The sequence below is a fragment of the Chanodichthys erythropterus genome, chromosome 19 (assembly GCF_024489055.1).
Source record: "Chanodichthys erythropterus isolate Z2021 chromosome 19, ASM2448905v1, whole genome shotgun sequence".
Classification (NCBI taxonomy): Eukaryota; Metazoa; Chordata; class Actinopteri; order Cypriniformes; family Xenocyprididae; genus Chanodichthys; species Chanodichthys erythropterus.
The window spans coordinates 29272056-29287374 of record NC_090239.1 but is presented as its reverse complement, the minus strand read 5'-3'; the positions used below and the strand labels follow the sequence as shown (position 1 = coordinate 29287374).

Sequence of the window (15319 nt, the reverse complement as noted above, 5' to 3'; positions counted from 1 at the left end):
TAGTTCATGATAGTTCACAGTGCATTAACTAATGTTAACAAATGAATCCTTATTGTTTGTGCTTAATAAGATTAAGAGAAAACTGTTATTCATTTTTATGGCAACACTTTACAATAAGTACAACCATAATCTCACCCTCTCAATATTCAAAGTGCAAATAAGACCAAATTTTTCTTTGATACAGAGCTAAGAGATGGTTACAACTACACTGCCCAGCCTAAAATAGCTTTCATACTGAGAGATATTTGCATTCAATAGGGAGCCACTTTCAAAATGCGGGGTATTGAAATCGTGTATGAATGCGCCCTCGCGTTTACTTTCACTTTCGCGATCGCGCATACTCTGTAAATATGGAGCAGCGGCGTCTGTTATCCAACTGAATTAAATGTTTTTTTATTTAAATACAAACCAAAACGACAGTGGAGGCGAAATGTAAACGTAGTGGTGGCATATTCTTTTCTAATCATCCTAACACTCTGTCATGGCAATATCATGAGACTACTTTTCGCCTTGACGAGAAATCTCGTCACATTTTAGTCTTGTGAGATCTCGTGACACAAGATCTTGTCACTTCCCTACAAACAACAACGATAAAAAAAATCCAATCAGTTCCCTATGGACAAAATCAAGTCCCAGCCTAAATTTTTTCTTGTTTGTGACAACACTGGCAACATTTTTTAATTTAAGTATTGCACCAAAAGTGCAATTTTTTATTTATTTTTTTTGCATATTTTACTAAAGCACAATATCTTTCACTCTAATGTGATGTATGAATTTGGCTAGTCATGAGATAAAAGTCTAAATATAACTCAGTGCTGCAATATGTCACTGTAAAATGATGAATGCATGTAAATGGGGTAATGTGAAGATGTATGAAATATGATTCTCCTCGGCACCAATGGAATCAAATTATACCCCCATTTAGTCTGATATGATTATATTTGACGCGTCATGTCATTTTCTGATATCCTGCTTAGATTTGAGGCCTGCAGATACATTCTGCATCTGCAGTCCTGTTGTTTAATGTTGTAAAATCTCTCTTGCTTAAAGAAAAATGAAATTTCTGTCATTAACTGAAATGAAATCCAAGGGTATCTGATCCACACATAGGCAACAACAACATTGCACCTTGGATTTCATCAAAAATATTGTAACTTGTGTTCTGAAAACAAATGAAGGTCTTACGGTTTTGGGACGACATGAGGGTGAGTACTTAATGACTGAAATTTCATTTTTGAGTGAACTAACCCTTTAATACATATGGCACGTATTAATAATACAACAAAATCAAGTCATCTTTGAAGCATGGGAACTGACTCTCATGCCAAACTCCCTGTGGCTTTTTAACACACTGTTGATTCTTTTTGTATTACACACCTTACACAAACACTATGGCTCTATTCCAAACCCTTACTGTCTAATGTCTCCAGGGCAGCTAACCTTATAGGTAGGGTTATGGTAACAAAATTTCACAATTCTCAATACCAGTTTTCACCGCTGCATAAACAAACATAGTCCTCTAATTAAAGAAGATAAATATTGATATAATTAAGTGGAATGTAGACTTCACGTATTTTTTAATAATGTATCTATAGTATGTTAATAAAAATAATAATAACTGAAATTGGAACATACCCAACTTTATAAAAAAAAAAAAAAAAAACTACTAGGCCATTGTTTTATATTTTGTTCACTTGATGATGTTTTATTAACAAAATTTGGGAGGAGCAGGTGCAGATAATTAGACTAATTAGCACAGTGGAAAGCATTCAGCTAATCAACCGACAACAAGAGGTATATATACTGCAGACTTACCTCTGTTTGTTGACAGTTTATCAGCATCCCTCCACCACCCCATCTCCTCACTTTTAGTTAAATCTCTCATTACCACATCCGGGGGGAGTATTCTGGGTTCGGGCCAAAATTCCGAACTCGGAGCCCCCCCCCTGGACAGCACACCAAATACGCATTACTTTACTCTATCTTATTATATGTATATGTGAACTCGTGAAAGTACTTACAATATCACAAATGTTTGCAACTATTTGTAAATCTTGAGAAAATTGCAATTTTAACCAAGGCTCCAGGACGTGTGAGGAGTCGCCTGTCAATTGCGTCATACCCACGATATCCTCGGTTTCTGGTTTTATTTTGTAGTAACCATGGAAACAACAAAGACGCTTTAATATTTACAAGTTTTAATAGACAAGGGAACAACTGTTTTGATATATTTATAGACAGAAAATGAATTATTGTTCTATAGCTCAACACGTTTAGTCTTATTGCTTAAATCTAATTTTCTTGATTTTTTTGCGAGTAGTGAAGTTTTGTGAAGTAGCTAACATAGCATAATCAGATGCAGCTTTATTTTTATTAACAGTAATACAGCATTTTCTCCATCATACAGTATGTTTTAAAATTAATTCCATGCCATTTATCAACACAAGCCATCCAGCATTTAATATGATAGTACAGATGATTTAATATGATAGCTTCATAGTACAGTAACGTTAATAATCGCTTCCATGAACTTGATTGTTGCCCCGTGAGTCCTATTCCGATTATTTTCCACCGGCTGTGAGGTGAAGAACACATATCCCAAGATTCCACGCTCAAACTTGGTGTCATCAAGCTACGCCTTTGTTTTGAATAGGCCTCTAGCGATCTCTAGCGGACAGAACATTTTACATATTGTACCTTTAAGTTATGAAAACTAAAAAGTTTTGGAAAAATCCCTCCAAGAACAATGTCTAAATAATGTTTTTAAATGTTATAAATTACATTGTTAAAACTAGAAAACTTTGAGCTTAATGACATTAACAGAACTTTGACTTTACTTTGACATTAACAGAACTTTGACTTTACTTTGACATTAACAGAACTTAATGTTCTGTTAATGTTCCTGGAATAATGTTTTGTTCATAACTTTGAGAGAACCTTGCCAGAACATTAGCCACAATTCTGAGAATGTTCCCTGTTAGCTGGGTAGTCTTCAGGTATTGGTTAATTGAGTAATTACATTTCTTTCACTTTGTCTGTCTTTTTTATGATTAACTTTTTACTTAATTTCTTTAATGCATTATAGAAATTTTGACAAAATAAGGCACCTTGGCTTAGGCTACATAATCTACCTTTAGAAAAAGCATTGGAAACTATGACACCTTTAAATGCTGTCTAGAGAAGCAACTTACTAGGTTTCATAACAGATTTGTGATTTGTTGAAAAATATATCATGGCAAATGCCAAAGATTGACTGTTAGTGAGACAGTTTGGTCTGTTTCATTTTAATTTAGTCAGTCATTTTTCCCAATTCTCAGTTTGAATCAACTTGTCTTCCAACCTGCAAGTCTTGGCTAGTTTTAATGCATGCCCATGCTATTTTTTATTCAGTTATTTTGTTTTACTTTCATATTTGTATTGTTCTGGTGTGATGTAACTTTCAAACATTCACACAATTGCATAATCCACTAATGCTGCCTCCTGTAGACTGCATACTACAGGTAATGTTTCTTACACATTAATGATTGATGATAACTCTAAGCACAGATATTTGTAGTGAGAAGGTGTAGAGTGTGTAATTAAACAGATCAAAGATTTCTGATAGCTGTGATAGAAAAAAAGCCCCTGTGTTCCCATAGTACTGTTTGAGATGGTGAACTGCTAATGACAGATAGCGGAAACATGTTCAGTCATGCACAGGACAGTGTATTTTTGCTTTTCTATCAAAGTATATGGGCATGTTTTTGTGCAATTACCTTGTCAAAACAAATTACGTGATTAACGGCTTTGCTTGTCACTTAATTCCATCCAGTGTTTCAAATACTTGTTGCCTATTGCAATGTTTCTTGATCTTAGCTCAAATCTGCTAAGATCTTCTAAGTTTTTCTTAAGTAAGACCAAAAAGACTGACGTTCACCTCTGGATAACGCAGCATTTTGTCAGTCTGTGGCTGCTGTGTGACATTCCACATAGAAATGTGTGGAATTTGTTTGACATGTGAGCAGTTGCCCAGAGCTCCTCTTGTTTTGGAGACGCTTAGATGTTAGGTAAACCTTTGAGCTCACAGCCTGTTCATAATGTTACTCTATTTATTTTATGGAGTTCAAGGTTTTCCAACATGATAAGAGGTGTGTGCTTAACAATTAACACAGATAACTCTGTCCACACCCTGGAGGTGCGTGTACCTGTAGGAAAGAAAAATCACACATGAAATCTCTTTTCAATCGTAATCTCAGTTTTTCCACATTTATCTTACAGCACTATGAACTTATAAGGCCCATGGTACAACATAACTGCAATGCCTCTTACACTGCACACGGGTCGTCGGCATTAACGCTTCTCTTTACTTTGAATGGGTGACATCATTCGTTGCCGAACTGAATTGTGGGTTCTGTTGCATCGTAGATAAGACCCTTATTCTTCAGCTGGGATCGTGTAGAGCCCTTTGAAGCTGCACTGAAACTGCAGTTTGGACCTTCAACCTGTTGAAGTCCACTATATGGAGAAAAATCCTGAAATGTTTTTCTCAAAAACCTTAATTTCTTTTTGAAGAAAGAAAGACATAAACATCTGAATGACATGGGGCTGAGTAAATTATCAGGACATTTTAATTCTGAAGTGAACGAATCCTTTAATCCTTGAAGGATTACATGTTTTTGAAGCATTGATCATTGTAGCCAATCACAGACATATCTGCTGAGCATGTGAACACAATGGCCAATCAGAGGTGAAGAATCTGCTCAACAGCGCTCAAAATCCTAAGGCGAAATGCTGGTATCGTCACATTTTTAAAATTTCAACTTGGTAACGGAGTTGGTACTTTTGATGACACTATTCTGGATGTGTAATGACTGATGTAACATACACAAAGTAGTAAGAGGCAATGCGGTTATGTTGTACCATGGGCCTTATAAGTTCATCTCAGTCATGAATACACTCACCTCTCTCTTCTCTCTTACTGTGATAACTGATGTAAATATACTGTGTCAGATATTGACTATACTGTCTGAACAAATAAACTAGATCTCATTGCTTGTAAAAGTACAGTGAAGTGACAGTACTAAAGACTTTGAATTAAGTTTGAACAAAGCCTTAATACTGTCCTGTCAATTGATTTTTGTGTTCAAGTGTGTTTTGCTGTGCTTGTTTGAACAGTCAGTCAAGTACTTTTACGCTGTACGCAGAAAAAATAATAAATGGAAAAATCAGTTGGACAAAGCTTTTAGCAAAAGAGCTGCTTCATTAATTTTTTTGAGAGCTGCCTTCAATGATTTGCTAGATTTTGCAGCTTTAATAAACTGTGTCACTGATCTGGCAGGTTATTTCACAAGAGGATTGCATAAAGACAAAAAAGACAATGCACAACTAAATATCCAAAATACTGATTAAAAAAAAAAACTCCAATATTAATAATTGTACCATGCTTTTCCCCAACAAATTTAAATTATTGTTTGTTGTAATTGTTAGCATGTCACATACTGTCAGTGGTATGTAACCTATATTAAACATTGAACATTCCTTTTAGCATATATCTCTGATTACCTGTTTATTATCCTTGCAGCAATCATTTTATCATAATGTGCACATAATGGAAACTCGTGTATTATTGGAATAGTGAAGGATGAGGTTAATTGGGTTCAGTAAGTATCACTTTTGTCACCTTTTGTTAAGTGTGAAGCTGTTCTTCTGTTGCCAGATTGAATTAAGGGTGAGAAACTGCACTACTAATGGAGTCATGTGTTTCTGAGACTGCTTATTTGCCTTCTTTTTTGGTGTATAATTAATATTTTATGAAGTCATTTAAAGTCACCATGAAAACAAAATAGACAGTTCTTCTTTATGAAACTTTGCATTATTTATTATAAATGATTTATCCATGCACATATATATTCAATTCATGTGTCCTCGTAATCTTTAATCAAAATAACTTCCCTTTTTGCCATGATATCTCTTCTCTTCTCTGATGAAATGTTAACTGGTGTGAGGGCTAGACAACCTGCTGCTCACATGAAATCAACCAATAGCAAATCACAACCATCCAACCATTCCCCATGAATTCCCCGTAATTCCCCATGAACAAAATAAAGTCCTGCCCTACATTTTTGTTTTGGGATATACAAGAGTGAAGAAAATACTATAGCAACTAGTGTAAATTAGTAGCTATACATTATATATATATATATATATATATATATATATATATATATATATATATATATATATATATATATATATATATATATATATTTAATTCAATATCATAGTGCCAAATATAATGAAGACATTTGATCTTAACACAAGGATCTCTACATATCTGTGATCTCTATATACTGTAAGGGGCAGTATTGGTATTGGTATTGTTTATGTCATAACATTCAATGGTCAGCAGAGGGCAGACTAGAGTGGCTTCTCTTTGATATACTTGATTTAATTTTAAACCATAATGGACATACAGCTACATAAACACTCAGTACTCTGCAATGGGTAGTATTCATAGAGATGTGGACCACAAACCAGAAAGAGAAGACAGTTGCTGTTGCACTCTGATACAAACTCACTCGTAGAGAATGAATCCATTGTTATAGGTCCAGATCGCATTTGTGGTGTTCTTGAATAGTAAATGGTGCTGCACTCGGAAGAAAGACAGCGATGAGTAGATAATTGTTCAGCATTGTTCAAATGGTGCCTGTTTTATAATCGCACCAGCATTTTCACAACCTATGTGATGTCTAAGCAAAATGTTGTGCTATATAAACAGCCCGCAATATACTTTCTCTACATCTCCATCATTTTAACTGATTATCACATGCTGTGCAACTGGAAAATCAGATCACATGATGCTTAGCAGCTTCCATGCTGGTTCCTCTCTGGAGGTTGAGTAAGCTTTGCAGTTTATTGTTCTCTGGCCAGAGGCGTTGCACTGATACTCAGACTAAGCATTCCCTTCTTTTATTCTGCTAGTGTAATAGAACACAACAGCAGGGATCTGAAAGTAAAAATCCCAGTCAATTTTCTATAGAGGAATTTATTTTTACCTTGGCTCAGAGGTTAAGCAATAATATATGCTTCAGTAGAAGCCACGTCAATGTGATTTCAACCTCTTTTTAACATTAAGATAATTGACAGATTTCCTTTGATGAACTACACTACCCAAAAGAGTATCAGAGAATTTGCTGGTACTGTGGAAACTGAAATTGTGGCAAAAACTGTGTGTGTGTGTGTGTGTGTGTGTGTGTGTGTGTGTATATATATATATATATATATATATATATATATATATATATATATATATATATATATATATACAGACTATTTTGCAACAGTCTTCTAATATATTGTACTTTATTCTAAATTAATTTTAATCTTAATAGATCATAATGACTTAATCAGTAATCAATGGCTGTCAGTCAATAGTTTTATATTAGGGATGCACAATATATCGGTTATCGCAAGGGTTATTACAAGCTGTGTCCGAAATCTCATACTGTTGAGTTGGTACTACATTTTGATTTAGATTTACTTCACAACGTTGAAAAAGTACGTTCTATATAGTACAAATGCATGTAGTATTACTGTCACATGACCTACCCGCATCCGTTAGGTCCCTTCAACTCCATTCACAAATTCTCTCCCGTGGCCTCATGGGATAGTAAAGTGTCCATCGTATGCGCACTTCAGAATCTCACCAGAAGTAGTAAGTCATCCGGGTACTTTTCACCTACTGTTTTTTGAATAGAATGAATTCGGACATACTACTCTGTTCGCATACTGTTTTTTTGCGTACTATATAGTAGAGAAGTATTCGATGTCGGATGCAGTGATAGTTAACTAATGCTAAAACCATAAATACTTTTATTACTTGAAATAAAATAAACTTAAAATAACATAAAATATAAACACTTAAACTTATGTTATTTCAGCTAGAAACATTGCTAGGTAAAACTGAAATAAAAAAAAAATCTATTTTAATTATTTAAAAAAAGTTTAGGTCAAAACTGTTCTTTGTTTTGACCAAAATGTCAAAACAATTATAGACACTACCAGTCAAAAGTTTGGAAACATTACTGTTTTTAATGTTTTTGAACGAAGTCTCTTATGCTCATTAAGGCTGCATTTATTTCATAATAAATACAGAAAAAACGATAATGTTGTGAAATATTATTACAATTTAAAATTATGGTTTTCTATTTCAATACACTTTAAAAGTATTTTATAACCTGTGATACTTTTTCAGGATTCTTTGATGAATAAAAAGTTAAAAAATATCAGCATTTCATTTAAAATATAAATCTTTTTTAACAGTATACACTACCGTTCAAAAGTTTGGGGTCAGTAATCTTTTTTTAAATTTTTTTTTGAAAGAAATTAATACTTATTCAGCACGGATGTGTTAAATTGATAAAAAGTGATAGTAAGGATTTATATTGTTAGAAAAGATTTATTTTTTGAATAAATGTTTTTTTTTTTTTTTTTAACTTTTATTCATCAATGAATCCTGAAAAATGTATCACATGTTCCAAAAAAGTATTAAGCAACACAACTGTTTTCAACACTGATAATAACTGAGTATCAAATCATCATATTAGAATATTTGCTGAAGGATCATGTGACACTGAAGACTGGAGTAATGATGCTGAAAATTCAGCTCAATAAATTATATTTTAAAGTATATTAAAACAGAAAACCATAATTTTAAATTGTAATAATATTTCACATTATTGTTTTTTTCTGTATTTATTATGAAATAAATGTAGCCTTAATAGGCATAAGAGACTTTGTTCAAAAACATAAAAAATAGTAATGTTTCCAAACTTTTGACTGGTAGTGTTTATCAGCTGGAATTGTAATATTATCGCATCCCAATCTTATATTGTAGTGCGATTTTTATTGAGGATTCATCTGAAATACTTATAGTCAAAATAATAATGTGTCACAGAGGCCGGTGAAAAGCTGAAAAGGTTACTTTGCGAGGAGCATTGCCACATAAATGAGATAATCTGCTGCTGACCAGTAATCCGATCCCGTTTTTGGCTATCAACTCTTCTTAAACTGGCATTTCACTAATGGCCATGCTCAGAGACGGCGGGTGTGCAATTTCTATCAGCAGGCGTTAATCAACCATTAATTAACCATTTCTTCCAGCCTGTGATCAGTTCACCCCTCTTATTTGTACAGGGGGTTTCTCCATGGCAATTGCTTCATCTTTGCGCTCCTTCTCCACCGCCCTCTTTCTCCACTCCCCTCTCTTTCTCTCTCTCTCTGTCTCTCTCTCCCTCCCTCTCGATGTTTGGCTGCTAGGGAAGAGCGCAAGTCTCCATCAGCACCATTTAGTCTGTGAGAGGAGCACCAGTGAATCAGTAGACCAAACTGTGTTGGTCAGGGAGAGGTGGGCAGCTGGGTCAGAAGAACCAGCCCACGGATCTCTCTACCCACTCCAATAAAAGCTCCTGTGGTTTCTCCTCCCCCGTCTCCCTCACAGTGACCTGTGGCGTGTGTAGGAGCTGGCACCAACCAAAACACCCAAGCCGCTCAAGTGCTATTTGGACTGAGTTGTTTGAGTGTGTGTTGACAATCAAGAACAAGAGGGCACCAGGTATTAGAGCGGCTTGCTTCTCATGGACTTTTTTGTAGTTCTCTCAATGCTCTCTCAATGTTGGATTAAATGAAAGGATCTTTTGTACAAGATGAGCGAAGACGCGAAGGAAAAAGGAAACGGCAAGCAAGCGCTACGCAAGAAGAAGGGCAAAAAGGTAACAAGAAAGCTGCTTTAACAGCCAAATCTTTTCAGGAAAACGCTTAAGGCTTGTTTAAACCCTCCTTTTATAGCATTTGAAAGTGTTAATGGTGGTTGTTGGTGTTGCACTAGACTGAGGACTGGAGGAAGCTTCTCTTTTGTTCTAGAGCGACTGAAGGGGTGTGTTCAGTGTGGCATGGTTTTGTTTTGAAGGTGTTTGACAGCGCACTTTTAGAGGGAAACCAACCTAGATGCTGACTCCGAAACAGGTTCTTTTTCTTTGTTTGGGTTTTTGAGTTTTCCACAGGGGTTAGTTTTGGTTATTGAAAAACATCGATACAAAGTCTTGCATATTTCAGATCAAATTATCTATATATTTGCCACTTAATATTTTTTACACAGTAAAAAGTCTTATAAGTGCTATTATTTTTTTTTTTGTAACCTGATGTCAATATGCTGATTTTGTTATATTAAATAATTTTTGGCTTGAATAAAACTGATTATTTTAGATAAAATGGATTTTACAAGATATTTTACGGTGTACATTTTTTAAATGACTCTTTTATAATGATTAAGAAATGAAGACTGTATATTTGATACACATTTCAGTTCAGTCCCGTTTCTTTGTATCCATACTCTGTACAGATGTTTTCTCTGTCTGTCTGTCTCTCTCTCTTTCTCTTTCTTTCCCTCCACCCACTCCGCCTATTCTCTGCACGAGCAGTATAATCTGCTTAATTGCAGCCATTCAGATGCATTGGCAGAAGCTGTATCTGAGTCAGCGCTGGGTGGTACTAGCTACGGGTCAGCTCTGTTGGCTTTACAAATGTTTGCTTCAAATGATTCGGAAAATTTGCGGAATTCCCTCTTGTTCTGTAACAGGTGCAATTGTTCCTTTTATGTAGTGAAAGGCAGCATTTAATACATTCAAAGATGGTCATCATTCTAATCAGAAATGAAATATGTGCGCGAGCGTTTGCCAATCGCTCTGACGACTCTGTCTCTCTTGGTCCCTTTTATGCTACCCCAACCTGTTGCTATGCACACTGGGAATGTGTAGCAGCAACAAGGGAGGAAAAATTAGAGAAATTATAAAACCTGTTATGTATTTTTTTTTTTTTTTTTGTTAGAGTTTTTTAGCATAATGCTTATTGGTAGTGGACAATATGAGTAAAATCTTTTGGAAATTTTGGTAATGCCATTTTAACATGACGTAGTTACACGTTATGTGTAGTTACTATAGTAATAACAGTAAATGCACAGGTACAAGCAACTAACCCTAAACCCTAACCTTAACCCTAAGTACATAGTTAATTAATATTACTTATTATTATTATTTTTGGGCAAATGAGAGATACAGTATACACATACAGTACCTGCTGTGACCACACTTCAGTTAATGCCACAGAGTTGCGTACCCAACTAAACTCCCTTTTGCAATGAATTCTTTCTCAGTTTGACTTGTTTGGGACTCTTCCTGCTGTGATTGTCATATTACTCCATGTTTTCTTAAACCTTACATCATGGCCACTGAAAGATGCATATATACACACTATAAACCACATTATAAATGTTATAGCAGAAGCTTTAAAAGGATAGTGAAAAAAGTCTGTCTTCATTTAAACGTCATTCAAACCTATATAGCTATGTTTTTTTTTGTCCATGCAAAACAAGTCAGTTTTTTTAAACTCCATTGACTTTCAAGTGTCATTTAATAACATTCTTTCCATTTTAAAAGGATTAGTTCACTTCAGAATAAAAATGTCATGACCCCCATGTCATCCAAGATGTTATGTCTTTCTTTCTTCAGTCAGTTTTTGAGGAAAACATTCCAGGATTTTTCTCCATATAGTGGACTTTAACTGCTTCCAAAGGGTTGAAATGTCCAAACTGCAGTTTCAATGCAGCTTTAAAGGACTCTACACGATCCTAGCCGAGGAATACGGGTCTTATCTAGTGAAACAATTGGTCATTTTCTAAAAAAAATAAAAATTTATATACTTTCTAACCACGCATGCTCGTCTTGCACTAGCTCTACGATGTGCATCACACAATAGTTGGAAAGGTCACGCATCTCACGCACTCCATCTAATTTTCTCCAACTTCAAAATCATCCAACATCACTTTTTCCTTCTTTTATTTTAAAGGTCGTTTGACTTAGTCTTTGTACGTTCGCTTTGTAAACACTTGCTCAGTACCTCCGCCTGCTTCACAACCTTAATTTCTTTTTGACTGAAGAAAGAAAGACATAAACATCTTAGATGATATGGGGGCTGAGTAAATTATCAGGAAATTTTAATTCTGAAGTGAACTAATCCTTTAATGTTCCTTGAAACTTGGGACACCAAAATTATAATATTAATTCTCGGTTTTTAATCTGCCTAGTTGATGAGGTTACCAAAAATCCTCAGCAAGAGCATACGGGGGTTGAATGGGCCCATTTAAGGATTAATTGGTGTTCATGGCGACACAGAGGACATGAACCTTTGCAGGGGTTTGTCTTTGTGCACTGGTTTATTGTTAGAGCTCAATAGAGCAGGAAATCAGACAGAGTGCAGGTTTGTCGTAGTTCATTTTCTGGTTAGACCCGTCCCTGTCAGTGACTATTATTCTTTACCACTGATTTGGAGAAACAAAAGATGGCAAAACAACAGTTAGAGACTTTTTGTCATGACAAATGCCTAGATAGAATTCAAATACAGCAGCTATGGATGGATATTTTTCTGGGTAATGAGCTGAACCTAATCAGGAGAAAATAAAAACACATCTGATATCGTTAGCAACTTAAATTCATCAATGTCTGTTTGCCACTGTACAGGTATTGGATATAGACTACATTGTCTGAACAAAGCATTACAGTGTGGACAAATGGTCCTAGAGATCAGATATGAAAAATTGAATAATGTGAACAAAGCCTATTTCACTATCTTTCTCTGTCTATAAGTAACTGTAATTCAAATGTAGCTGTATGATTTTAATTTCAGACAGTCAACATGGCTGTTACCCCCTCCCTTCATGTTAGTGGAGAGAAAATGGCCGTGCGGTACTGATCCAGATCATAATCAGAGGAACAGAGAAAGCCAGAGACAGGCTAAAAGAGTGTGTTAGATGGGTTGTTAGATGCTTTCTTTTGTGGCTGTCGGATTGAGACTTTCAACACAAAGCCATTAACACTTGTCATTTCCCTTTCACTGCTCTCAAGTCAAGAAGACCCCGACAGTAAACCATGGGGGGAGTTTTTGGGTCAGTGGCTTTGAATAAGCATGCGTCTTAGCTCGAGAGAGAGCTGTCTGGGCACTAGGGAACCTGAAACATTGGCAGGTGTGTGTAATGGGTGTCGCCATGGCAACCAAAGGCCTACTGAGGAACGGAGGAAGCTGCCGTTTAGATGACTGAGCCGGGAATCCCTGCTGATAGCACAAGGAGCATCTGTTTTTTTATATTTAGCATTTCTAATGCAAATGTTTGTAGCAGCATCACTGCTGTTGCTTTGTTGTATTTATTGCCTTTCTGTAATATTAACTATGTTTATATAATGGGTTTGTTCAAAAGCTAGTGTGCTGACACACTGTCTACATAGACAGCAGTATCCTAACTAAAATGGAACCCGTTATAACTGATAAATTCGGAATGTTCAGACATCAGCTCTGTAAAGGCAGGAACACACCAAGCTGACGGTCGGCCGTCGGGCAGTTTTTCTTTGTCAGCCGACTAAGTTTTCTCAGTGTGTTCTGCACCGTCGGCTGAAGTTGGTCCTCGTCGCCTTTTTTTAATTTTTTTCATTTTAAATGTTAAATAGCCGTTGGAGCTCATCGGGCCATCTGATCATTCTAATTGGCTGTTCAGATACTGCCACCAGCTGGTACGGAAAGGCATTTCATCTTGCGCAGGCACAGAACGGACATGCTACTTTGCCATCGGCTGTTTAGCGTTGGTTTGGTGTGTCAGGCCAACTTTGGATACAGACGCTGCCGACGTGAGCCAATCCCACAGTCTGCTCTCATCGCCACTAGTTCGTCAGCGTCGGCTTGGTGTGTTCTGGCCTTAAGTTCAACAGTCTGGTTCCGAAAGTAAAAATTCCATTAAATTTCTCTTTAGCGAATTGATTTTTAATGATTTACTTATAACTTGGAAACTTTTAAAGACAGGTATACTGTACTGTGAGCTCTGAGGTTGTTAATCAATAGTAGATGATTTTCTTGAAGTTATCAGTTTGTGTTATTTCAACCAATTTTTTTAAAGAATCACATTTAATTCCTAGTGAAAAACTACATTACGATGCTGTAAAGGAAATTCCAAAGAGTCGCACCAAGCAAATCCTGCCAAAAGAGCTCTTTAGCTCCGCCGACTCCCATGAAGCACTGCAAATTATGTAATTGAGTCATCTCCCTACACTCTCAAACTACTTAAATATTTGTATGTATACATGCATATTTTGCAGTAAATGTAAAATAGATTGATTCTAATTGGATAATCAACATCTTTAAATCAATAGTTTTATACTTCTACTTTTATACTTACGTTGTTTTTGATTCCATGTTGTCAGTCCCAGTGCTTCATGGGATTGTAGATCTTTTCCTTATTAAAGCTGTTAAGTAAACAGTCCTTGTACCTTTATCTTTTTGTCCATTTTCCAAATATTTTTTGCTTCAAATAAAAATTTGTCATGTTATGATTCACCTCGTAGCTGGATGGTTTTTTAAAAATCCTTATGGAAAAGTGAATGGGAAAAAAATACTTACAAAACCAACGCTGCTGAAAAAGTGGGCGGGTACTAGGGTTGGGACAATAAATCGTTGCGTCGCGAATCGAGAAATGATTCTTGATCAGTTCGGAGATTTTACGAATGTATCGCGATTTTCTCTCGAATCGATTCTGAGCTTAGGTCTTAACAGCAGATGGCACTGCATGCTTTAGAAGCAGCCGTACTCTGCATACACACCACTTAAACCTTCTGTAAAAATAATAATTCATAAAGTTTGAAAAGGTGGAAGCGAACTACAAGGGTGTTTGCAGTGGGCTGTTTACATTAATCTCGCATCATAAAAGCATTCCGAGGTCCGGCCTCAGGCTCAGCCGAACGCACAAGTGCTCTTCAGTGCTATTCTTCATGAGCATTTGAATGTGCGGTTAAAAACTAACCAGGAGCGCCATCTACTGTTAAAAGCTAAGCTCAGAATTGATCCACGAATCGCGATGCATCGATTCATTGTCCCAGCCCTAACGGGCACTGTTGCGTATGTTTACAGTACATGCACTTTTTGTCAATTGAAATGAATCCAATCGTATTTCATTTTATAATAACCGTAAACTTTGTATCTAATTCACATATTGTTTACATGTGCATTACATGTATTCTGCAAAAAACCTCAGCTCATGCGCAGTGCCCAGTCTCCATGTTCAGAACCAGAGAAAGCCACCATGAAAATGTCACCACAAGAAAGAAAGCTGACATGTATGTCAAAAGAGCAAATATTTAGTAAATATTCACTTCATAAGACCTGACACTTAAACATACCCATATTTGTAAGACGTAAATTGTATGTAAACATATAAATCACTGTACTGCGTGCCACTGTACAGTTA

The 15319-nt window shown here is 35.9% G+C and overlaps 1 protein-coding gene across 30 annotated transcripts in view; it reads left to right on the top strand.

Moving 5' to 3' along the window:
- LOC137008250 (ankyrin-3-like) overlaps nt 1–15319 on the top strand; it is a 206718-nt gene that overhangs the window by 28138 nt on the left and 163261 nt on the right. For 13 of the 30 annotated variants that reach the window (XR_010892786.1, XR_010892787.1, XR_010892785.1 and 10 more), the window contains exon 1: nt 9351–9749. The exons of 1 other annotated variant lie outside the window; for it this stretch is intronic. Coding sequence is in view for 26 of the 29 variants with exons in the window: in XM_067370199.1 (XP_067226300.1) it covers nt 9684–9749 (66 nt within the window). In the remaining 3 variants the exon portion in view is untranslated. Of the gene's footprint in view, nt 1–9349; nt 9750–15319 lie in introns of those variants that run through there. 16 more of the 30 variants (XM_067370209.1, XM_067370195.1, XM_067370189.1 and 13 more) reach the window with 3 other exon arrangements.